At 39.1% G+C, this 26,640-nt stretch overlaps 1 protein-coding gene across 1 annotated transcript; it reads left to right on the top strand.

Annotated features, from left to right (window-relative positions):
* The first annotated feature begins 6,738 nt into the window (after positions 1-6,738).
* Positions 6,739-8,258, top strand: LOC110887794. The gene is made up of 7 exons (XM_022135363.1): positions 6,739-6,757; positions 6,954-7,082; positions 7,180-7,264; positions 7,367-7,505; positions 7,590-7,641; positions 7,726-7,801; positions 7,907-8,258. The coding sequence occupies exons 1-7, from the start codon at positions 6,739-6,741 to the stop codon at positions 8,256-8,258; spliced, it is 852 nt and encodes a 283-aa protein (XP_021991055.1).
* Positions 8,259-26,640: the final 18,382 nt, after the last annotated feature.

Here is a 26,640-nt window from a genome sequence, read left to right as displayed (position 1 = left end):
CCCTCAATTTAAATTTACATTTTTTCCATCAATTTTGTTTATTTTCCCAGTCAAATTATGATTTTGTCCCTAGTGTTAAATTACAGTCATGCCATTTTTTTTTACAAAACTGTGGTAGTGCTTGGTTTTAATTGTTTGACTCGATGTAATTTTTATTCGTGCCAGACGGCTGCCTGGCACACGCTTATTTGTCCTGAAAAGTTACAATTTTGCCTCCAATTTAAAATTATAGTTTTTCCATCGTTTTTTTTTAAAGCAAAAGTATGATAATGTTTTATTTTAATTGGTTGACTCAGTGTAATTTTTTTTAGATCGTGTTATGAGTAGTATGTACAAGTAACTGAAACACAGACGTACATGTTATGAGAGAGAAATATTCGGCTTAGCGCTCCGCAACGCGGGCGAGGCAAAATCTAGTTTATATACAAATGAAGATATATGCATGTGTTTATAGATAGAAAAACAAAAATGAAATATAGGGTAAATTACACTTTTCGTCCTTTATGTTTATATTGGATTGCAATTGATAGACTTTAACTTTAATAATTACAGCCACAATCCTTTATTTGTAAAACTTATTACACCCTACGTCCTTTAGCATTAACCCAGTTAAATTTATTAGTTAAGTCTGGTCATATGCAAGGCACATGAGGGTATTTCAGTCATTTTATGTTCCCCTTCCATTTAAGAGTATATATATAAATAAAACCCTAAAATTTTGTCATTGTTCTTCTTCTCAACTTGGCACCACCACCAACCCCCACCACTACCACCACACCCCACATCGTACACTTGCCATCTTAAAAGTTAAAACCAATATAAAAAACACCACGTCTCTGTTCGCACGCACACACACCCTCCGCTGCAAAAATCATGGATCAAATGAAGCATACTTACATGTCATAGCTTAAACCTCCATGTAAAGGACTGTAACTATAATGAAGCATACTGTAACTATAATTATTGAAGTTAAAAACTATCTATTAGACCGCCCGTACTGGGGCGTTTTTTTTTTAAAAAAATTCAAAATAACGCCTCATAACGCCCCACCTACCATTACAGTAGGCGTTATGGGGCGTTTTATTCGAAAAAAATGACACCGGCGTTTTAATTAAAACGCTTGCAAATGTTTGACCAACCAATCAAATTCATCAACGGCTATGTAACGGCTAGTTGATTATTTTTATTTTTTTTAAACCTTTACCTATATATATATAGGGTAGGGATATGGTAAAAAGTGTCTAAAATGTGAGAAGGGTAAGAAGTGTTTTAAACCATTGGATATTTGATCTAATGGTTGAGATCAGTAGGGTATAAAATGTAAATTGTGTTTTAATTAGAAGGACCTTATGTAAAATTAAAGGGCAATAGTGACTTTCCAACGTTTCAAATATGGTAACCGTTTCAAAACCCCCATCAATCTCTTATAAATCAGCGAATTTATGGTAACTGTTTCAAAACCCCCATCAATCTCCTAAAAATCAGCGAATTTCTCGTACTGAAATAAATTCTTCGATTTCCTTCACAACAACTTTTTATAACACTATAAAGAACAGTATATTACATGATAAAACACTATAGGAAGATATAACACTATCTGTTTACTGTAAGACACTATACATAAATAAAACACTGTTGATGGGGGATAAAACACTATGAAAAGGAACATTATATTACATGATAAAACACTATAGGAAGATATAACACTATCTGTTTACTGTAAGACACTATACAGAATAAAACACTATTGATGAGGATAAAACACTATGAAATGAACAGTATATTACATGATAAAACACTATAGAAAGATATAACACTATCTGTTTACTGTAAGACACTATACAGAATAAACAATATTGATGGGGATAAAACACTATGAAAAGGAGATTAAAGATACATGTACATAATATAACACTATTGACTGGGGAATATAACACTACAACAAGAACTTACCATAAACAATTAAATGTATAGAACAAATCGAATTCGAATCACATCCCTAATATATCGCTTGATATTTTTGGCAGTTATCTTTGGAAATCAATTAATTGATAAGAATCGACAATTACTAATATACCCTTTTGAATTAATTAAGATAAGGGACACTTGTCATTCCCAAATTATTTCTCACACTTCTTACAAAAGTTGGACTTTTTACAGAATCTTCTACCTATATATATATATATATATATATATATATATATATATATATATATATATATATATATATATATATATATATATATATATATATATATATATATATATAGGGGAAGGTTCATTTGAGAAGAATATTCTTGAAAGAAGAAAACTAAATTAATCTAAGCCCTATATTTTTTTGATCAATGGTTGTGAATCAAGATATTATTGTTGTCCACTTTCAATTAATGTTTTAATTAATAAGGGTAGAATAGACAATTTGATGTATAACACTATTAAATATTATAAAGGGTTACTCCAATCTCATTAATGCCACCATAATTTTCTCCTTCACTATTATTAATGTGTTGAGTCCTACACCAATTTTATAGGAGCGACTAAATTATTTAAAATGTTGTGTCCTACACATATATTATTATACGTCGTAAAATTATTTAAAAGTGTTGGGAACCTACACATTTTGTACCCAACACCAAAACATTGTTTCTCTTAGTGTAGGAAACGTTGTTATTATGGTGTTGAAAACGTTGAATATGTAGGATCATGTGCATGAATGTTTTTATTGTGTAAGGTGCACAACAAATTTATAGGATATACTCATTAAATGATTAATGTTTATTAATTTAAATAGCAAAAATAAAGGGTAGACTAATTAAATGATTGGTTTAAATTACCTTTGTACTCTTTTATTCTTTTTATTCTTAATTTGTGATTCTTCTCATTTGAACTCTCCACTATATATATATATATATATATATATATATAAACACAACCAAAACTCATTCATTTTCAACCAAAACTTTCAAAAACTCTCTAAAAAAATACAACCATTTTATTGATGGATTCTCCTAGTTCTTCATCCATGGTAAATTTTTACTACAACGAGTATTTTGCGAATGGCGATAGTTCGACCGATGAGGAGCTTGAGCAAGAGGCGGTTACGAGTGCTTGTCAACTAGCGGTGAGATATGTCAAGCATTCTCGTCGGCCCCAAGCAGAAAAAAATAAAAGAGGCTATATTGAACGAGACCGAGGCGCGGCACACGATCGTTTGATGAAAGATTATTTTGACGAGACGCCGACATTTTCGAACGAATTTTTTAGGCGTCGTTTCCGAATGAGTAAGCGGTTGTTTCTACGCATAGTCGACGACTTGGAAGCCAACTACGATTATTTTAAACAAAAACCGGATGCGAGAGGGGCACTTGGATTTACCGGTATCCAAAAGTGTACGTCGGCGTTACGAATCCTTGCTTATGGTAACACTACCGACATCAACGACGAGTATCTAAAAATGGCGGAGAAAACAACACGAGACAGCTTGGAGCATTTTTGTCGCGGTACAATTCTTATACTTTACTTTTACTTTTATTTTTTTAAAAACGACGAGTATGTTTACAATTATTTTTTTTGAAGCTTATGTTTGTCTATATTTTTTTATAAAGGTATAATTGATGTGTACGGTGCGCGTTATCTTAGAACTCCCACATGGGACGACCTTCAAAAGATCTATGAGGTACATAATGCTGAGCATGGTTTGCCTGGTATGATCGGGAGCATAGATTGCATGCATTGGCGTTGGGATAACTGCCCGACTGCATGGCGAGGCCAACACACACGTGGTGACCAAAAAGGACCCACTATTATTCTTCAGGCGGTTGCTTCACAGGACCTTTGGGTTTGGTCGGCTTACTTTGGCGTGGTCGGGTCATGCAATGATATCAATGTTTTTGAACAATCTTCGTTGTTAGAGGAGTGGATTTCTGGCAAAGCTCCAAAAGCGTCGTTTTACGCAAATGGAAACTACTACCCTCATGGATATTATTTGAGCGACGGAATTTATCCTAGGTATTCGATTTTCGTGAAGACGTATAGTGATCCTATTGATGAAAAAAGTGCATACTTTAAAAAGGTTCAAGAGTCTTCACGAAAAGACATTGAGAGATGCTTTGGGGTTCTTAAACAACGCTGGCAATATTTGAGAAATCCTTGTCGTGCATGGAGCAAACAAAAAATGAGAGATGCTATGTACGTTTGTATAATCATGCACAACATGATTTTGGAAGACGAAGGAAAGGCGATATGCCAGAATTATGTGCCAGAAGCCGTTCAAGAGGAGCATCCACAGGCGACAATGGAAGAAAGAGTGAGTAATGCGCGAGAATTGCGTTACGAACCGTACCATTCCCAGTTAATGGTTGATTTGGTACACCACGCATGGTCGGTTCGGTATGTACCACCTGAGGGAGATGAAGAAACGGAGGACGAAGAAGACGAAGTTGGCGAGGGTGAAGAAAGCGAAGACGAAAACTAGTGTTTTTTTTTTAATTTAATCGGATGTTTTTTTTTTATTTCTAGTATTGTATTTTTTTTTTAATTTAATGAAGTATTTAAGTTAAAAAAAATAATTGTGAAATGATTGAATGAGGGTTATTGGCATAATGCCCCACTACGCCACTTTTACTATAATACCCCAACGCTGACTAGAATGCCATGTATCGAATAATGCCCTATGGTGGAGGCATTATATTAATTGACCACTACACATGTTCTTACAATTCAATACATAAATAAACGACGAAAAGCGTAATTTACCCGAAAATATATGAATAAAGGTAGCTAAGCTAACCCATGACGTACGGCGACCATCGTCCACTTGGAAGCCTCCGACAAGACATATGTTACTCGTGACTTATCTGCCAAAAATGTGGGGCCCACAAACCAAACCAAACCAAACCAAAGATAACGTATCAGGCCCGTTACCTCTGTAACCCACTTTGCTTATCAAACCAGCACACTTGAAAATAACTCCTCTAGCCTTTAAATAAAGCACACCAGGTTAAAACGTTAAAAATAAAACAAATTTGTACTTATGTTAAATCTAATTGTGGTTTTGAGAGAACTGAAACTACTAGAAAATGGATTTTCACCGATAAAATACTGAAGTAGTTAAACAACCTCCAATAGAAAAAAAATTATAATTTTAATATTAACGTTGATCTAACGGTAATCACCAAACGGCCTACAAAATATAAGTAAATAAATAAAATTGGTAATTTTTGACGGATCACCTATGGATATTTGTGTAAAAGATTTCGTATAAGGCTTCTTAGTATTTGTTTAATTAGTGACGGACCTTCCGTCAATAACCTGTTAGGCTATGCCGGCTTCGTCCCCGCCCCGTTCAGGATCGGCGCTGCCGTCCCCACCCCCCGGCGTCCTGAACGTCGACATCCAGACGTTGGAGACGGGCCTCCCCCTCTCTCACACACCTATACATACAATATATACATATCTATTACTTTCTATAAAAAGGAGAAATCTGAGTGACATAAGAAAAGCTGATGTGTCAGCAGAAGATCATGTCCAACAAGGCTTTTCTTATGTTATTATTACATCATAAAGCCTAATATATAAATCACTTTAAAATACATTTAATGTTCTATCAAACCACTGCCTTGTGTATTTTCAAATGTTAAAGGTCTGGCCCACATTCCAAACGGCAAACCACTGCCCATCTACAAGAAAGTAGCAGCTGGTTCCTTTGGCAAACGTATACTTAGCAGCAGCAGTTGTTGTTATCTTCCGTAATGCTTTTAGATCAGCAGATGTTTAACGCTAATTACCGGGAAATTCAAATTCAAATATGCATGGGAATAAGTAATTAGCAATTAATGCATGTCACTCAGAAACTTCTGTCAATCATCGTTCTTATATACGGCTTTTTTTCTCATTTCCCTTTTCATATTTCATCACGCTTTCATCTTCTCTGATTTTGAAATTTGAAATTTAATCACAATCCGAATTCCGAATTAGAAGCATGTCAATATCAGTTGACAGTAATAATCTTAGTTTTGTTAACGATTTGAATCCTGGGAAGGATATGTGGAACATGAAGGCGAGAATTATTCGAAAATGGAATCAGGGTTACAAGATGGATCTCATCTTCATTGATGAGAAGGTAATTCGTATCTCTGCTTTTCCGTTTTATTAGAGAATGTAGTGTTGTATGCTAAGAAGATACTTTCTTTAAATGTTCTTCAGGGTGCTAAGATTCAGGCAGGTATTAAGAGTCATCTAATACCTGTTTTTGATGGACAGCTTCAAGAAGATGCTGTAGTGATTCTGTCGAAATTTGGTGTTGGTGAGAATAAAGATTTATATAAGGTAGTAGTACAGCCTTATAAAATCAACTTTTATAGATGCACAACTGTTACTCCTGTGAGAGATTGGCAAGGTGTTGAGTATGGTTTCAATTTCAGAGCTTATGAAGATATTCTTCAAGGAGAGGCGTTAAACGCTTTTAGTGTTGGTAGTGTATATTTTTGTAATCATGTCTTGCTTGTATAATATTAGAGAGTTTTACTTATATTCTTGCATAATGTGATCATATAGATGTTGCTGGATCTGTGATTTGTTGTGGAGATCTTGAAATCTTTGATCGGCCTCCAAAGGAGACTAAGAAGATGAATTTCGATATTGAAGATTTGGAGTAAGTTGTTTATATGTTCAGTCATGTACTGATCATTAAATGTATTTAATGATGTTAATAAATAAGATGAAGAATGTTTGTATTTAATGTGGGATCATGGTAATGGTAATAAATGAGATTTATAGTGTTTGTATGTAATGCTGAATCATGGTAATAAATGAGATCTACAGTTTATTCTTAGTGAATATGGTAGTTAATTTATGGCTCATTTGCTACTTTAATAAATGTTATAGTTTTCCTGATTGATTTTCTGTTTTTATTCATTCAATGTTGTTTTGATAAGAATATTCTTTTCATGTAGGGGGTAAGGTTTTGCGATGTACTGTGTGGAATGATTATGCTCTGCAGATTAAGGACTTCATTTCTAAAATCCCACCTCATGAGCATGTGATGGCTGTTATACAGCATGGAAAGTGTAAGGAATGGAAAGGTATTTTTGTTACTTTCTGCAAATCATAACTATACTGTTTATTTCTGGCAATATAAAGACAGGTATACATTAAATATCTATATAGTTTTCCATGTAGGTGAATATACTGTTCAAAGTGATAAGTTTGCAACACGAATTTTTCTGAATGAAGAAATTGATGAAGTTGATGAGCTAAGGAGGAGGTAATTTCTCAATGTAATTTCTATTGTATATAGATGTTCAAGTCAAATACTTGGTTTCATGTCATTTGTATACTAATTCTAATCATTTGTGATATTCAAAAGGCATATACAGAAGTTTGGACAAGGGAGTGGTTCTACATCTCAAACGATACTATCGTCTCAGAGTGTTTTTCCATTACATAAAGAATTTGTAACTGAAGGTGTGAAGAAACATGTTGATGAGATTAGCGAGATAGAAAAGGTTTCACATCTTTGTATATAGTTTGGTTATTTGTTTGGTTTGTCACCTGCGTGTTTTTACAAGAAGTGTCATGTGTTTTTACAGGAAATATCTTGTGTTGTGGTTGCGACAATTAAGATTGTGCAAGAAGAGTATGGTTGGTTTTATGCTGCCTGTCGTAAGTGTTTCAAGAAGGTGATGGGTAAAAGTGAATACTTGTAGAATGTTGAAAATGTTTCAGATGATATTCTTCGATTGCCTGCGACTTATTTGGTTTGTCTCAGATGTCATACTGAATGTACATCGATCACCACAAAGTAAGCAATGATGATTATTTAGCATTATATTTATATAAGTAACATTCTAAGACTGATATTTGAATATAGTTTTGCAGTTTACTTAGTTAGTTGTGTATAATTCAGGTTCAAGGTGCAAGTGCAGGATGAGAGTGGTAGTGTTTCTTTTGTTATGTTTGATAGAGATGTTCAGAAGCTTCTTAGATTAGCGGCGAGTGACATAAGAGAGAGGCAGGTTAAGGCCAATGATACTAGATTCCCTCATGAGATATTTCGATTGGTTGATAAGAAGGTTGCTTTTAAGATTGATGTTTCAGAGTTCAATCTTAAAAATGACTATCGTGTTTATACTATGCAAAAAACAACTGATGATCCAGTAATAATTGCTGAGTTGGTTGGTGGAGATGGTAATGATGATGAAAATACTGATGAGGTAGCATATAAAATTACTCTTTCAATCTATTTATTTTTCTTTTGAGTTTTAAACACTGGATTCTGTACTTTTTTATATGATATCATATATTATGATCCTTTAGGTTACTCAAGAGGTAGTTGATGTTAAAGACGTTAACCTTTCAGAATCTTCCCAGGTGTCTACTGAACGAACTTCAAGGGTGAGTATTTATTTTTAAAGTATGTTTAGTATGTTTAAAAAGATTTCATTATTTTATTAAATGAGATCAATAGTTGTTTTGTGATTTGTTGCAAGGATGTTGTCTCTGTTACGGCCGACTCTTCAGCCGTTGAAGTTGAAAAGGATTCTGGATCAAGTCCCAATGGAAAGCGGATGGCTCAAGATGCTGATGTTGTCAACGTTGGTGAGTGTCACACCACAACCGATGGCGGAATCATCGGGTTGTGGCACTGAGCAAAACAGATTGTCCAGAAGTTTCCATAACAATAATTATTACCAATCAATTTAAAATAACATGTCCCATACCATGCCTCAAAAGGTAAACAAATTATTACAAACAAAATTCTAGTCAATTAGTTCTGTTCCGACAACTCAGATTCAAATTGTATAGACAACTATTTGTTGGCCTCTAGGACCTTATTCTAGCCTTGCTTTCCTAGCAGATATGCATCCTAAACACCTGTCACATACGTTAAAATAAAGTCAATACACATAGTGTAAAGGCGAGTATACAAGTTTGATAATAGCATATAGAGTTCGAAATAGTTTACGCATAACCAGCACGTACACAGAGGAAAACAAAGCATGTTAGTTATCGACATGAACCTATCGATACCAATGACTGCGGGTTGACTGCCCAAGGCAGTTCGCAATACATGACCACCACTGTAATCCATGTAAGTAATTGTCCTTAACAACCTCCGCGTGAACGGGTGCTGAGTACAAACTATAGTACTATCGTCGTTAAGGCAGGTAGACAGCATTCCATGTGTAAACATAACAAACAAGCATTCATTAGGTCACGTATAACATGCGGTAACGGTTAGTGTTTAAAGTATTGCGTAGTGTGTTCAATTGTGATTTTGTATAAGTAACGTATGTAACACCCAAAAGTGCATAAAGCAAAAAGGGATCGAGTATACTCACAGCGGTTGATGGATTGAAGGGAGCGCTTGAGAGTAAGGTTAGCCTGAATAGTTGGATAGCATAACGATAAGTGACGCGTAAAACGGAAACAAGTGTTGGTGGATCGGACAGCCGATCGTGCAGTGACAATCCGGTCGGATGACTGTTCAAGTGGATTGTTTCTTCCTTTGAGAAGGATGTGTTTGTGTATGATGGTTTGACTTTTGAAGTTTTTGCTATAGCATTTGAAAACATTGAAGTATCTTTGCCTTTCAGGTCGGTCGATTGGACGGTCGTTCAAACGGCCGGCAACTCATTCGACTGGTACTTCAGCGAGACAATTTCTCAGCAGGATGTCACTCGATCGGACAATAGTTCTGTAGGATCGTGTTGTGACCCAAACGAGTCGATCAGAGGAGTTTTGATCAGTTTCAGAGGCGGAAATTAAGAAACGGACTTCGAAACAGCTTGCAATTCACTTTAAACACCTTTCTGATTGATCTAACAAAGATTACACTCAGAGGATAAACCGGCAGCACCTCGGTATCCAATTACACAACAGTTACAACTGATTCGCTTGAACTGCCTATTTAAGGGCTAAGGGGTTTCGTATAACAACCCTCGGTAAAACCGACACCCTCATAATAGTTCCGACACCCTAATATATCTTTAAATGTCTCAACATGTCTTTATATGCATTCCGTATGTGAAAAACGAGCCCAAAGTACAAATATAACATATAAAAACAATAATTATTAAGTTGAGGCGGGTCGCATTGACCTCACCTCAACTTAACGCGGGCCGCATTAGAATACAACCAGACTCCGCTGAAATCATAAGTTCATGCGGGCCGCGTATAAGATAGCCTAAGTTCATGCGGGCCGCGAGTGTCCTGCATTGTGGCACGACCCGGAGCTGACACGTGTCAACATCGTGTCAAGCCTAGTGGTGACCGGACCAAGCTACGCCGTTGACCCATGTTGACGCGGGCCGCGTAAGGGTTAGCCTTACTTAACGCGGGCCGCGTGAAGACGCGATTACAACCCTATAAATAGAGGCCATCAGCCTTCAGTCCGTCTCGCTCAATTTCTTTCTTTCTTTCAAATTTTCTATAGTGGTGTTACTATACCCGGGCATTATACCCCCTAATTAGCGAGATTCTGCTACGATGTAAGTATTAAAACCCCTGGAGACGTATTAGATACGCTGCCCGATTGATCTAGGGTTCCGTAACGGCTGTCGTGGTTCTGCCCGACGTAGTCGTTGGAATGCCGTCTCGGGGAGGGTATTACTAATGTTAAAATGGGTTATTATACTAACACACGTGCATTTGTGTAATTTATAGATATTCACCAGGAAACCCTAAAGAATAACCTAAGACAGCAATGTGAGTGATTCTTCTTTTTATATACTCATTTTTGTGAGTTGATTCACTTTTTGTAAACCTTTTTGTTTACTGTTTTTACAAAACCTCACTAAATTAAATATATACAAAGCAGTTATTGAGTATTTGTAAAGAATACAATTATAGTGGGTATGTTGGGGTTTTGTATACAAAATTGGTTACTGGCGTGGTAACATCCCATAAGTTGAGTATGACTGTACCACTGATGTTAATTGTGATGTCTTGGAAACAAATGTAATTGCGGATGTGCCCTCAGTACTGCAAATTGGTTTTTACTTAAACTTGATTAAACTGGGATTCATTCACCAGTATTTCCACTGACAAAATGTTTTTAAAACGCGTTTCAGGTAACAAAATGTGAAAGCCAAATAGAAGCCAGCTGGACAGCACTGAAGGCTTGGAAAAGTGGCAATAAAGTTACCTAAGAATAAATTGGATGTTTTTATTAAATAAATAGGATTTATTCCTATAAAATGTGTGTACTGGAAACTTGGGTTTTACCCATATGTTTATGTCACACCCCCGATTTCCACGTGTCACCGGTGGGCCCGGTGTGGGGTACAGTGACGTAGTTGGCATCGTCATAGACAATCAACACAATATAATAATGCACAGCGGAAGCAGAATAGAAACATTTCAACTTTAAATAAAGTGCAATAATAATTATCACAGTAGTTGAAATGGATCCACAGGCGGATCAAATAAAATAAGATAAAAATAGTTCAACAGATATATGTCGTCCGAGTTTGCGAGACTATTGTGGACGCTCTCTAGGAAACAGCCAGCCTATTTCCGTATAGTACCTGCACTTAATCTTTTGGGAAAAATACGTCAGTTTACACTGGTAAATACAAATCGACTGACTCATTTTGAAAATGATTGAAAATTTATTTAAATGCACAAGGCATAAATATTTTTATTAACTTGGGATAATTATATAATATAAACTTGTGAACGAATTACATGCACTTATATCTCTGGTGGCCCGGGATCTACTGTCCGGGCTAGAGATTTAATTGACGCACCACATCAAAGAGTTATACACGACGGGTGTACGCCTACACCCCGTGCTCTGGTCGTGGCCATCTCGTAAGATAATGCCAAGGATATCCGGGACACGGTCAATAACCCCCCAAAGCCTTTAAGTAAGACAAGACTGTTTAAACGAAATCACGCAAGCTATTCAAGACTGTACACCCATAGGGCGCAGGACTTGTGCGCCCGATCAAGCGGTATTTTAAATACCGTACCCCAAGCCCGTATAGGGAAAATAAGTCAAAATGTATTTACCTGAGCAAGTATAAGTCACAAACGATAAGTGGTGGTAGCTTTTACCGGGCCTCCTAATCTGGAACAAAGGTTTATAATTAACCTATTAGATTCCTAACGGGTCTTTTTATTAAGCCTAAGCTTTGACCGGTTAGTTTTAGGAATGATACGGTTTACGCACGATTAAGCGAAAGACCGGATAGAATGTGATTTAGACCCGACAAGTTTGAATACTTGTATAATATGGGTATACTAAATACATTCTGGATTTTGAAATAAAAATGATATCGTTTGGCCCGTTTCGGTCAATTTACGCAAACTAGTTACGTAAACCGAACCGAACGCGAAAAGGGCGATACGGGTAGTCAAATGATTCAAATGCAAGTTCCCTGAGATAATATGCTTAAAATATGATATTATATCAGTAAGTTATGTTCTATATTGCCCGGGATAATTTTAAACCCAATTTATGCCTTAGAAGGGCATTTTGGTCATTTAAAAGATAATCAAAGGATAAAATTAGAAATCTGAGTTTCGGGTCTGGTTCATACAGTAAATATACTTAATATAACATATTATATCAGTAGGGTATGACCCATATATCAAATTTATCATTTAAAACCAAACTATGCACCGTAGGGGTATTTTAGTAAATTCACAAGGGCTAAAAATGCCAAAACTGGAAATCTGAGTTTATATACTTATACTTACTGTTTTTATATGAAAATATGCTAAACACATCAGTAGGTATAGGTCTTATATGTTTAAAACAAGTATAACGCTCACTATGCGCTTAAAACGCTAAATATGCGATTTAAGGGCGTTTTCGGGTTTTCAAATTAAATCTGAGATTTTTATATTTCCAGAATACTTAAAATAATTTATTCATCATATAAAATCAGTAGAAAAAGGTTTCGGGTCAAAAGGATGTGTAAAACTCATTTTATGGCTAAAACGGTCAAAACCGACATAAGCCGAAATGACTAGGCGATCTAGGATCCGTTTCAGCCAAAAATTAATTAAAAATCATCAAAATTCCCAGAATATTATATTACTTCTGTTGGTAAAAAGTTTTGTACCAAAACGTGGCCAGAAACGGGTTCTATGCGAAAAGGACCGTTTATGTAAATTTATAACGTAGTTTTACGCTAATGGCCATAACTCACAATCTGGACCACCAACTGATCCGAAACTTTCGGTGCAAGTTTATATAATAAAAATAAAGATTTCTATCCTTTCACTTTTCCAAAAATCCCGTTTTAAATCAAAAAGGGCAAAATAGTCAACTTTATGCATAACCGGAAACATGCATTCGAATAGGCTAAACATAGACTCAATCAAAGAAAATTCCATAAAGTTTAACTAAAATAAAAATAGTCAAAAGTACTTTCCAATACAGATCTCGAACATGCATGTACGAATCCGAATCGATAGTCTACGAAATAATCGTTTTACAAGACTTTCGGTTCCGATTCGTGGCTATACTATAGATTGTCGAGTTGATGATGATTAAAACACATTCTTATATGTGTTACAAGTTATTTACAATGATCAATCAGGTTGCATGTCATCTATATCATTAATCATGTCATTTTTCACAAAAATCGTTTCTGTTGACTTTTTAGAAATAGGTTTGACTCGACATTAAGCATGCATGTAGTGGGAATCAGTTAGTAACCTTTAGAGGGTTTGTTTCCCACATAAATACCAATCTATAACAAGTTTCAATTCGAGAAATGACTGAAAGAAATCAGTTTAATCAGAAAGTCAAAGGTTATGAACACCCAGTTTGACTTTTAGCAAGAATCACTACAAAAACGGATTAAAGAACGAATTGAAGGCTTACAAGAGTCCTATAGATGTTTAGTGAACACTAGGAGTCGGCCTTGATGATCAGATTTCCTCCAGAGAGCTTGCTTGAAGTTCTTGAATGTTGAGAGCACTTGTTCTTCAATTGCAAATGACCAAAATGAGATCAAAACTTGATTTAAACCCATAATTTCGAGGCCACTGTAGTTGTAGGCATGCATGGCATGTTATTGGTTAAATTGGAGGTGCAAATGAGCTGTAATGCACTTGAATTCGGACTCAAAATGACCCAAATACGATTTTCTGTCGCTGGGCAACCCACGCGGCCCGCTTGGGCTTTCCCAGGCGGGTCGCCTGACCCCTGTTTCAGCCAAACAACTTTCAATTGTTGACAGCTTTGACCCCTGAACTTGTACGCGATGTTTCGGCTATTTTTCTCGACCCGTAAACCCCCAAACTTGGTTTTTAAGAACCTTAGGACTTTTACCAACATGGTAATGCCCTCGGATAACTTTGCGCTCAACCGAAAAGCCCTGAAATTCGACGTTGACGCTTTTAGTCCCTTAAGTACGGTTTTGGCCATAACTTTCTCATACGTTGACGAAACTTCATGAAATTTTTACCACATATTCTAGTGAGTATATTTTAGCTATACAAAGCTTCGGGTCTGCCAAAAGTTCACTCAGAGGTATAAATTAAACATGTTGACACTTTTGGCCCCTATAGTTTACAATACTTCACTTTTGCGCAATTTCCGCGTCGTATGATCCATGAACCATCCGTTAAAGGTTATAAACATTATGTGGGGTTATCATAGAGCCTATTTATCCATTGTTGACACTTTGGACCCTTACGTTCCATAGTTTTCACTGTTTGTCACTTTTAGTCCCTCTAAAGTATGTTTTCACATAACGGAACCTTATGACACGTGTCAAGACATTATTGGACGAAATTTTTCGAGGTGTTACATCCTCACCCCCTTAAAAGAAATCTCGACCCCGAGATTTATTCAAACAAATGGGGATATTTTTCTTTCATCGTGGATTCCACTTCCCACGTGTATTCGGGACCTCTACGGGCATCCCACTTGACTTTAACGATAGGCACATGCTTCCTTCGAAGCTTCTTTACCTGTCGATCCTCAATCGACAAAGGTTTTTCAACAAACTTTAGACTTTCGTCTATGTGTATATCTGTATGCGGTATAACCAGTGAATCGTCAGCGAAACACTTCTTCAAATTACAGATGTGAAACACATTATGAATGGCACTAAGCTCTTCAGGCAAGTTTAACTTGTAAGCGACTGCCCCGACACGTTCGATTATCTCGAAAGGTCCTATGTATCTCGGGCTCAGCTTGCCTTTCTTTCCAAATCTCATCACACCTTTCCAAGGCGATACTTTGAGCAATACTTTTTCACCTACATCGAAGTGAAAATCCTTGCGCTTAGGATCCGCATAACTTTTCTGCCTATCCCTGGCAGCTTTCAAACGATCACGGATCTGAACGATCTTGTCTGTCGTCTCAAAGACGATATCTGGTCCAGACAACTGGACATCTCCAACTTCTGCCCAACAAATGGGCGATCTACACTTCCTACCGTATAGGGCCTCAAAAGGCGCAGCCTTTATGCTGGAATGGTAGCTATTGTTGTAGGAGAATTCAATCAGGGGTAGGTTCTTATCCCAACTACCACCTAAGTCGATCGCACATGCACGAAGCATGTCTTCCAAGGTTTGAATAGTACGCTCACTCTGACCATCTGTCTGAGGATGGTAAGCCGTACTAAAATTCAAACGAGTGCCCAACGACTGTTGGAAACTCTTCCAAAAATGCGACGTATATCTAGTATCTCTATCAGAGATAATAGATATAGGTATACCATGTAGCGCTACTATCTTATCGACGTATAATTGAGATAACATATCTGAGCTATACGTCTCTTTGATGGGTAGAAAATGGGCTGACTTAGTTAGTCTGTCAACTATGACCCATATGGTATCATTTCCCTTTTTCGTCTTCGGCAACTTGGTGATAAAATCCATTGTCACCATTTCCCATTTCCACTTGGGAATTTCAGGTTGCTGAAGCAAACCTGACGGCTTCTGATGCTCGGCCTTGACTTGCGCACAAGTCAAGCATTTGGCCACATACTCGGCCACAGACTTTTTCAAACCAATCCACCAGTAGTTTGATTTCAAATCCTGGTACATCTTATCAGCTCCAGGATGAACTGAATATTTAGAGCTGTGGGCTTCCCGGAGGATAACATCCCGAAGTCCTCCATATACCGGAACCCATATTCGTCCGTTTAGACGTAGCATTCCATCTTTGTCGTGGGATAACTGCTCCTCAGTTACTCCCAACTTTTCTGCAGGATAGTTAGCTTCCAGCACAGCTTCCTTCTGTGCAGCTAACACCCTTTCATTCAAGTTATTCCTTATCTCAATGCGCTTGGCATTGATTCTGATCGGTTTAACCCTTTCTTTTCTACTTAAGGCGTCGGCAACCACATTTGCCTTGCCTGGATGGTATCGTATCTCGCAATCATAGTCATTGAGAGTTTCCATCCATCGCCTTTGACGCATGTTCAATTCCTTCTGATTGAACAGATGCTGAAGACTCTTGTGATCCGAATAAATTATGCACTTGGTGCCATACAAGTAATGTCTCCATAGCTTCAATGCAAATACAACCGCACCCAATTCCAAATCGTGGGTGGTGTAGTTCTTCTCGTGCACCTTTAGTTGGCGAGAAGCGTAGGCAATGACTTTGCCTTTCTGCATGAGTACGCAACCCATGCCCGTATGTGATGCGTCACAATACACCACAAATTCCTCTATTCCATCAGGCAATGTCAACACTGGCGCATTGCTCAACTTCTGCTTCAGAATGTCAAAGGATTCCTGCTGCTTAGGGCCCCAATCAAACTTAATCTTCTTACGGGTTAATGAGGTTAGAGGCGCAGCAATCCTTGAGAAGTTCTCGATGAATCTCCTATAATATCCTGCCAATCCGAGGAAACTGCGAATCTCGGTAGGAGTCTTCGGCTCCTGCCAGTTCATGACTGCTTCTACTTTAGCGGGATCAACTTGGATACCACGCTCGCTTACAACATGTCCAAGGAACTGGACTTCTCGAAGCCAAAATTCACACTTCGAGAACTTGGCATAAAGTTTCTCTTGATGCAGAAGTTTGAGAATACAACGAAGGTGTTTCTCATGGTCAGCTTGGCTCTTCGAGTAGATAAGAATGTCATCAATAAAGACGATGACGAACTTATCTAAATAAGGTTTGCAGACGCGATTCATGAGATCCATGAACGCGGCTGGTGCGTTAGTGAGTCCAAACGGCATCACTAGGAACTCGTAATGTCCATAACGAGTCCTAAACGCGGTCTTGTGTACGTCTTCCTCCTTGACCTTCAACTGATGATAACCTGACCTCAGGTCAATCTTGGAGAAATAACTTGCTCCTTGCAACTGACCGAACAGATCGTCGATCCTGGGTAACGGATACCGATTCTTGATAGTGACCTTGTTAAGCTCACGGTAATCGATGCACAGACGCATCGAACCATCCTTCTTTTTAACGAACAAGATTGGCGCTCCCCAAGGAGATGAGCTAGGTCTAATAAAACCTTTAGCTAATAGATCATCCAACTGCGTCCTCAACTCCTTCATCTCCGTTGGTGCCAATCTGTATGGTGCTCTTGCTACAGGTGCAGTGCCTGGAATGATATCTATCCGAAACTCTACTTGCCTATCCGGTGGCAAACCGGGTAGTTCTTCAGGAAACACTTCAGGATATTCCGAGATAACAGGAATATCTTCAATCTTCGGCTTCGGCTCATCTATGGTAACTTGTGCCATATAAATGACACATCCCTTTTGCATGCATCTGGATGCCTTGAGCATGGACACTTGCTCGGGCAATCCATGCTGGGTATCTCCTTGAATAGTAAGTGACTCACCAGACGGAGTCTTAACTATTACTTGCTTTCTGTTGCACAGAATCTGGGCTTGGTTACTCGACAACCAATCCATGCCTATCACTATGTCGAATCCAGCTAGCTTAAAGGGAAGCAAGGATAACGGGAAAGAATGATTCCTAATGGATATAACACATCCATCTAGAACAGTCGAGGCGGTTTCTAAGGTTCCATCGGCTAATTCCACCTCATATTTCACACTTAAGGTTTTAACAGGAAGGTTTAACAGTTTACAAAACTTATTATCTACAAACGATTTATCAGCTCCTGAATCAAACAAGACTCTAGCAAAAACATCATTTACAAGAAACGTACCAGTAATGACGTTATCGTCAAGGACTGCTTCCTTTGCGTCCATTCTGAAGACTCTCGCATTAGTCTTCTTCCCTTCCTCAGCCTTCTTCGCAAACTTTGGGCAGTTGGGCCGAATGTGCCCTTTCTCGTTGCAACCAAAACACGTTGCATCCTTCATCTTCTTGCAATCCACAGCTTTATGATCCGTGGACTTGCAGATTCCACATCGTTTCTCCGAAGACTGGGATTTTGTTTCAAACCGACACCTCCCAAAGTGGTGCCTCCTGCAGATCTTGCATCTGGGTTTCTCACCCGACTGATGATCATTTTTCCTAGACCCCGACCCTTTCCTGCGGTCGTTGTTCCCTCTATGTCGCTTTTCAGATCTTCGTGAGGTGTCATCCTCACGTTTCCGTTTGTTCTCCTCAGAGCTCTTCATAGCTCTCAATCTAACCACGTCTTGAGTGAGGGAGAGGGATAGATCCGCTACGGATCTAAATGTAGTAGGTCTTGAAGCTTTGACGCTGGCTTTAATCTCCGGTGCCAGACCCCCAATGAATCGAGCAATCCTACGCGGCTCCGGGGTCACCAAGTAAGGCACTAAACGAGTCAGCGTGTTGAACGTAGTAAGATACGCTTGACAATCGAGGTTCTTCATGACTAAGGATACAAAATCCGATTCAATTCGCTCGACCTCGTGCTGCGGACAGAAGTTCTCTTTAATCAGGGCCACAAACTGTTCCCATGACAAACCGTACAGTGTGGCCTTACCGGCAGCTTGTAGGAGTGACTTCCACCATGCTAACGCATCTCCTTTGAATGACTGGGACACGTACTTCACGACGTCCCTATCAGCACACCCGCTGATATCAACTACAGTGTCCATCTCGTCAATCCACGTCATGCAGTCGACGGCTCCTTTTTCCCCAGTGAAATCTCTGGGCTTGCAGGATACAAAATACTTGTACGTACAGGACCTGCTGTACGTGTCCTGTTTCAGTTCAATCTCCTGCTTTGGGACGCTGCTATGGTTGGAGGAATGATTATCATCCTCAGCTTTCTTCGGCTCACTCTTTTTAGACGGCGGCTTACTATGAGCCCCAGAATGAGTCTTAGCCTTGACATGCGTCACTGAGCGGGTTCTACTCTGAGTACCACTAGATTCTTTGAACTGCCTATCCATAGCCTTGGCGACAGCATTATCTATCAGTGCTTGCAATTCTGCACCGGTAACGTGAATCTTTGCATTATCTGAGCGTTCCCCAGAGTGACTGTTGGTTTCTTCCGATTTGGCCATCGTAGCTTTAAGCTACAATAAAGGACAAGGTCTTATTTAGAACCTAACAGTATTATCGTTCTAGACGATTTATTAACCATGGTATCAAAAACCTTAGCAGTTAATTTAATAAATTTCATTCAGGCTCTTATTAGCAATCAAGGAATGAAAATATATATATTGGCACCATAGGCCTAGTCACATGGACAATTACTAAATTATAAATTTAGATTTTTATAGGATTATAAATTGTATAATTAAACAAATAATCCTTTACTAGACAGAGAGTCATAAACCACAACTGTCATCATATAACATAGTTATAACCCGTAGGTATCAAGCCATTAATAGACTTGTGTACAGATATAATCTGTAGATAATTCTTTACTAGGCAGGGAGTCATAAACCACAACTGCCACTATATGACATAGTCATAACCCGTAGGTATCAAGTCATTAATAGACTTGTGTACAGATAGAATCTGTAGATATTTCTTTACTAGGCAGGGAGTCATAGACCACAACTGCCACTATATGACATAGTCATAACCCGAAGGTATCAAGTCATTAATAGACTTGTATACAGATAAAAATCTGTAGATAATTTATTAAAAAGGGTGACATGTGTGATTTTACGAATCACGCTTAGTCAAGAATGTTAACATGTTCTCAGATGTTAACAGGGAGTTGAATCTTTTCAACCAGGTTTTACCATCAGGGCCAGGCCTGTTAATAAGGCATTCAGGCTAGGTTATACCTTACTAAGATTCTTATAAAATGGCAAATCAAATAAAAATTGATATTTTCCATTATTTTAATATTATATCCATGCATATACATAAAAATGAGAAATTTAAATTAACCATTTCAAATTTCAAATAAAGTACCAGTACATATTTGCCCTAAACGGGACTTGGAAATAACATGGATAACATGAATAACAGGCCCGCGCAGGGGCTAAACAAGTAACAACAATAACAAAACAAAATAAAGCAAACCCACGCAGGGGTCAACAGAATAGCATACCCACGCAGGGGTAGAATAAGATAGATATACCCACGCAGGGGTAGAGTACTGGAATAAGTGTCCACGCAGGGACAAGAGTACATGAAATGATAATCGAAGGATTCAACGATCCTTCTTGCTCTTACCCTTGAGCAAATCGAATACCTTCTGGAACATGCCACGGTTGTGACGGCGATCATTTTGCATCTCCCGTCGCATGCTATCAATCCCATGCAGGATCTCCTGAACCTGCGGCGGCGACATCATAGGCGCCGGTGGTGGTGGCTGGTAGTGCTGCGGCTGCGGCGGCTGGTAAGGCTGCGGCTGCGGTGGCTGCTGGTAACCCGGAGGGTAACCAAAAGTAGACTGCCCAGCAGTCCAAGTGTCTCCCAATGGACCGCTAGGAGGGAGCGAGCTGTAGTTCACAGCTTGCCAATAAGGGTCTCCCGTGTAATCATAACCCTGAGGGAATACATGCTCGAACGGGTTGAACTGAGCGGCACTAGCATAAGCCGGAATCGACTCTCCAAAATTCTGCGGCGGCAGAGGCGGGATCGGAACAGAAGTAACCTCCGATACGGGATGCTGAGACTCCCCTGTCTCGGACTCCCCGGGTAGAGACGTGTAGCGGCTGCTACTAACACGTGGAGGGGTGCCTATGCGAATCCCTCCGCGCGTAGACATGCGCACATTCCTCCTCGGCCTCTGAGGTGGAGGAGGTAAAACTGGCGGCGGCGGTGGTGACGGAGTGATCACGTCACGCCACAGGGCCTCAGATAGGTCCTGCGGTAGAGGCGGCTGCTGCTGGAGCTGCTGCTGCTGCGAGTGGTGCTGCGAGTGCACCGGCGAACCATGGAGCGATTGGAGCATCAGAGTACCATGGAGTGATTGAAGCATCGGAGAGTTGTGGCTAGGGGTGAAGTACCAATCATGCTGCTTAAACCTCTCCTGAAAGCTGTCCCCACCATTATAGGGTGATCCCCTAAATGGCGACCCATCCGATATCTCAATCGGATGGTTAGGCGTACCTGATGGTGGTAGCGACGGGTCCGTATCCTCGTCTACGTCCATCTCGTGCTCTCCCGGAAAATGGTCCTCCGGCCCGAGTGGGTTGTGGCCCACTGGCTCCTCCACATAAGCATTAGGGTTATATAAACCCTGGTAGGCTGGCGCTGGATACTGGTGCGGTGACTGCTGCAAAGGTATGTAGGATCCATGCGAACCATGGGGCCCATTCTCCGAGTGGGGCCCAAACGAGTGGGGTAATGACGGTGAAGTGCTGGCGGACACCGAGTGTCTAGCAGGCTCGGCGAAAGACCTCCAAAGGTCGTTGGCGGCTGTGTTGTGCGTGGCGGATGGTGCTCGCCTATGTGAGGGCCCTGCCTCATGGTCGTGGGTAGTAGCAAATCCTCCTCGACCTCTCATTCTTGGCGGCATAGTGATCCTGTCAAAAATCAAACAAGTTGCACAACAATATTTATATAAGACAATGCAATAATAAATAAAATGAAATTAAACGAAATGTTGAACATTTCCTAAGTTCTTTGTCTAGACTCAAAAATCGAGGAATGTGCCATTGTGTAACTGAGATTAAACACATTAGGATAGTGTTTAATTCACTCAGCGTTGGCTCTGATACCAACCTGTCACACCCCCGATTTCCACGTGTCACCGGTGGGCCCGGTGTGGGGTACAGTGACGTAGTTGGCATCGTCATAGACAATCAACACAATATAATAATGCACAGCGGAAGCAGAATAGAAACATTTCAACTTTAAATAAAGTGCAATAATAATTATCACAGTAGTTGAAATGGATCCACAGGCGGATCAAATAAAATAAGATAAAAATAGTTCAACAGATATATGTCGTCCGAGTTTGCGAGACTATTGTGGACGCTCTCTAGGAAACAGCCAGCCTATTTCCGTATAGTACCTGCACTTAATCTTTTGGGAAAAATACGTCAGTTTACACTGGTAAATACAAATCGACTGACTCATTTTGAAAATGATTGAAAATTTATTTAAATGCACAAGGCATAAATATTTTTATTAACTTGGGATAATTATATAATATAAACTTGTGAACGAATTACATGCACTTATATCTCTGGTGGCCCGGGATCTACTGTCCGGGCTAGAGATTTAATTGACGCACCACATCAAAGAGTTATACACGACTGGTGTACGCCTACACCCCGTGCTCTGGTCGTGGCCATCTCGTAAGATAATGCCAAGGATATCCGGGACACGGTCAATAACCCCCCAAAGCCTTTAAGTAAGACAAGACTGTTTAAACGAAATCACACAAGCTATTCAAGACTGTACACCCATAGGGCGCAGGACTTGTGCGCCCGATCAAGCGGTATTTTAAATACCGTACCCCAAGCCCGTATAGGGAAAATAAGTCAAAATGTATTTACCTGAGCAAGTATAAGTCACAAACGATAAGTGGTGGTAGCTTTTACCGGGCCTCCTAATCTGGAACAAAGGTTTATAATTAACCTATTAGATTCCTAACGGGTCTTTTTATTAAGCCTAAGCTTTGACCGGTTAGTTTTAGGAATGATACGGTTTACGCACGATTAAGCGAAAGACCGGATAGAATGTGATTTAGACCCGACAAGTTTGAATACTTGTATAATATGGGTATACTAAATACATTCTGGATTTTGAAATAAAAATGATATCGTTTGGCCCGTTTCGGTCAATTTACGCAAACTAGTTACGTAAACCGAACCGAACGCGAAAAGGGCGATACGGGTAGTCAAATGATTCAAATGCAAGTTCCCTGAGATAATATGCTTAAAATATGATATTATATCAGTAAGTTATGTTCTATATTGCCCGGGATAATTTTAAACCCAATTTATGCCTTAGAAGGGCATTTTGGTCATTTAAAAGATAATCAAAGGATAAAATTAGAAATCTGAGTTTCGGGTCTGGTTCATACAGTAAATATACTTAATATAACATATTATATCAGTAGGGTATGACCCATATATCAAATTTATCATTTAAAACCAAACTATGCACCGTAGGGGTATTTTAGTAAATTCACAAGGGCTAAAAATGCCAAAACTGGAAATCTGAGTTTATATACTTATACTTACTGTTTTTATATGAAAATATGCTAAACACATCAGTAGGTATTAGGTCTTATATGTTTAAAACAAGTATAACGCTCACTATGCGCTTAAAACGCTAAATATGCGATTTAAGGGCGTTTTCGGGTTTTCAAATTAAATCTGAGATTTTTATATTTCCAGAATACTTAAAATAATTTATTCATCATATAAAATCAGTAGAAAAAGGTTTCGGGTCAAAAGGATGTGTAAAACTCATTTTATGGCTAAAACGGTCAAAACCGACATAAGCCGAAATGACTAGGCGATCTAGGATCCGTTCAGCCAAAAATTAATTAAAAATCATCAAAATTCCCAGAATATTATATTACTTCTGTTGGTAAAAAGTTTTGTACCAAAACGTGGCCAGAAACGGGTTCTATGCGAAAAGGACCGTTTATGTAAATTTATAACGTAGTTTTACGCTAATGGCCATAACTCACAATCTGGACCACCAACTGATCCGAAACTTTCGGTGCAAGTTTATATAATAAAAATAAAGATTTCTATCCTTTCACTTTTCCAAAAATCCCGTTTTAAATCAAAAAGGGCAAAATAGTCAACTTTATGCATAACCGGAAACATGCATTCGAATAGGCTAAACATAGACTCAATCAAAGAAAATTCCATAAAGTTTAACTAAAATAAAAATAGTCAAAAGTACTTTCCAATACAGATCTCGAACATGCATGTACGAATCCGAATCGATAGTCTACGAAATAATCGTTTTACAAGACTTTCGGTTCCGATTCGTGGCTATACTATAGATTGTCGAGTTGATGATGATTAAAACACATTCTTATATGTGTTACAAGTTATTTACAATGATCAATCAGGTTGCATGTCATCTATATCATTAATCATGTCATTTTTCACAAAAATCGTTTCTGTTGACTTTTTAGAAATAGGTTTGACTCGACATTAAGCATGCATGTAGTGGGAATCAGTTAGTAACCTTTAGAGGGTTTGTTTCCCACATAAATACCAATCTATAACAAGTTTCAATTCGAGAAATGACTGAAAGAAATCCGTTTAATCAGAAAGTCAAAGGTTATGAACACCCAGTTTGACTTTTAGCAAGAATCACTACAAAAACGGATTAAAGAACGAATTGAAGGCTTACAAGAGTCCTATAGATGTTTAGTGAACACTAGGAGTCGGCCTTGATGATCAGATTTCCTCCAGAGAGCTTGCTTGAAGTTCTTGAATGTTGAGAGCACTTGTTCTTCAATTGCAAATGACCAAAATGAGATCAAAACTTGATTTAAACCCATAATTTCGAGGCCACTGTAGTTGTAGGCATGCATGGCATGTTATTGGTTAAATTGGAGGTGCAAATGAGCTGTAATGCACTTGAATTCGGACTCAAAATGACCCAAATACGATTTTCTGTCGCTGGGCAACCCACGCGGCCCGCTTGGGCTTTCCCAGGCGGGTCGCCTGACCCCTGTTTCAGCCAAACAACTTTCAATTGTTGACAGCTTTGACCCCTGAACTTGTACGCGATGTTTCGGCTATTTTTCTCGACCCGTAAACCCCCAAACTTGGTTTTTAAGAACCTTAGGACTTTTACCAACATGGTAATGCCCTCGGATAACTTTGCGCTCAACCGAAAAGCCCTGAAATTCGACGTTGACGCTTTTAGTCCCTTAAGTACGGTTTTGGCCATGACTTTCTCATACGTTGACGAAACTTCATGAAATTTTTACCACATATTCTAGTGAGTATATTTTAGCTATACAAAGCTTCGGGTCTGCCAAAAGTTCACTCAGAGGTATAAATTAAACATGTTGACACTTTTGGCCCCTATAGTTTACAATACTTCACTTTTGCGCAATTTCCGCGTCGTATGATCCATGAACCATCCGTTAAAGGTTATAAACATTATGTGGGGTTATCATAGAGCCTATTTATCCATTGTTGACACTTTGGACCCTTACGTTCCATAGTTTTCACTGTTTGTCACTTTTAGTCCCTCTAAAGTATGTTTTCACATAACGGAACCTTATGACACATGTCAAGACATTATTGGACGAAATTTTTCGAGGTGTTACAGTTTAATATTATTAAACGAGGTGGTTTACTCTGATTTAACATTTCCTAACTACGGTCCTGATGAAAATTTCCGCTGCCAAATTGAATAAATAAACGTGATACCACTGAAACTGGCTCACGGCCGGCCGTTCCCGGGAACTAGGGATCGGGGGCTGTGACAGAAGGTGGTATCAGAGCTATGCCACTGATTCAGCCACAGAAGTGTTCTGCTGACATCAAAATTCAAAGTGTTAGGAAATAAATTATGGAAATACGTGTATAATTGTATTTCTTGCTATGTGTCATCTGACTATTTGTTAGTTTACAGTATGAGCGACCAAGGACCTTCTGACACCTATCGTCAACTGTCTGGTTCGCCTAGGAGCGAAGGCACCTCCTCTTCTCAGCCTGCCCTCTCAGGGTATTCTGCTGACACAGAAGAAGGAATCTTTGTGTTTAAGGCTCAGTCTGAAGAGCCATTTCCTCAGAAAAAGAGGGGATGGTTCAGTAGGGGAGCGCACGAGCGTAGGAAAAGAATGAAAAAGTTGCAGGAGCAACGAGTGTTAGCCGCAGCAAAAAGAGAGACTGATGCTTATAATCAGGATATGCTCAATAGGGGTATCGCTAATATCCATATTTTAGCAACCACTGCTACTGACCCAAACCTGGAACAAATGCTAGCACCCCAACCACAAAATCCTGACCAACCCATGGAAGTAGAAAACCAGATAGAAATGCCTGATTACAACCCAGAGGAGATACCTAGGGTACCTGCACCAGATCCCCTAGACCCAAACAACTACGACCCCTGGTGGGACGATGTTAGGGACTACGTACAACAGAACCCAATACAGGAAAATGTGCCAATGCCCAACTTAGGAGCTTACCCAGGGTTAGATCCTCAAGATCCCTACAACATTAGTGATGCATATGTTAGGGAAATTTTAGAGAATCCATACTCGTACCAGGCCCCTATGCCTCCGTATCAGGAACCCGTACCCCAGTTTCCAAACCCAGTCCTAGAACCTGCACCCCCAATGAGTGCAGAAAATGTCCAAGAACTTAGGACTTTTGGGGAGGAAATTTTAGAAAGCAGTGAGAGAATGCGACAGG

Source organism: Helianthus annuus, chromosome 11, assembly GCF_002127325.2.
Source record: "Helianthus annuus cultivar XRQ/B chromosome 11, HanXRQr2.0-SUNRISE, whole genome shotgun sequence".
Classification (NCBI taxonomy): domain Eukaryota; kingdom Viridiplantae; phylum Streptophyta; class Magnoliopsida; order Asterales; family Asteraceae; genus Helianthus; species Helianthus annuus.
The sequence above is the reverse complement of the archived record's forward strand: the minus strand, read 5'-3'. Positions and strand labels throughout refer to the sequence as shown.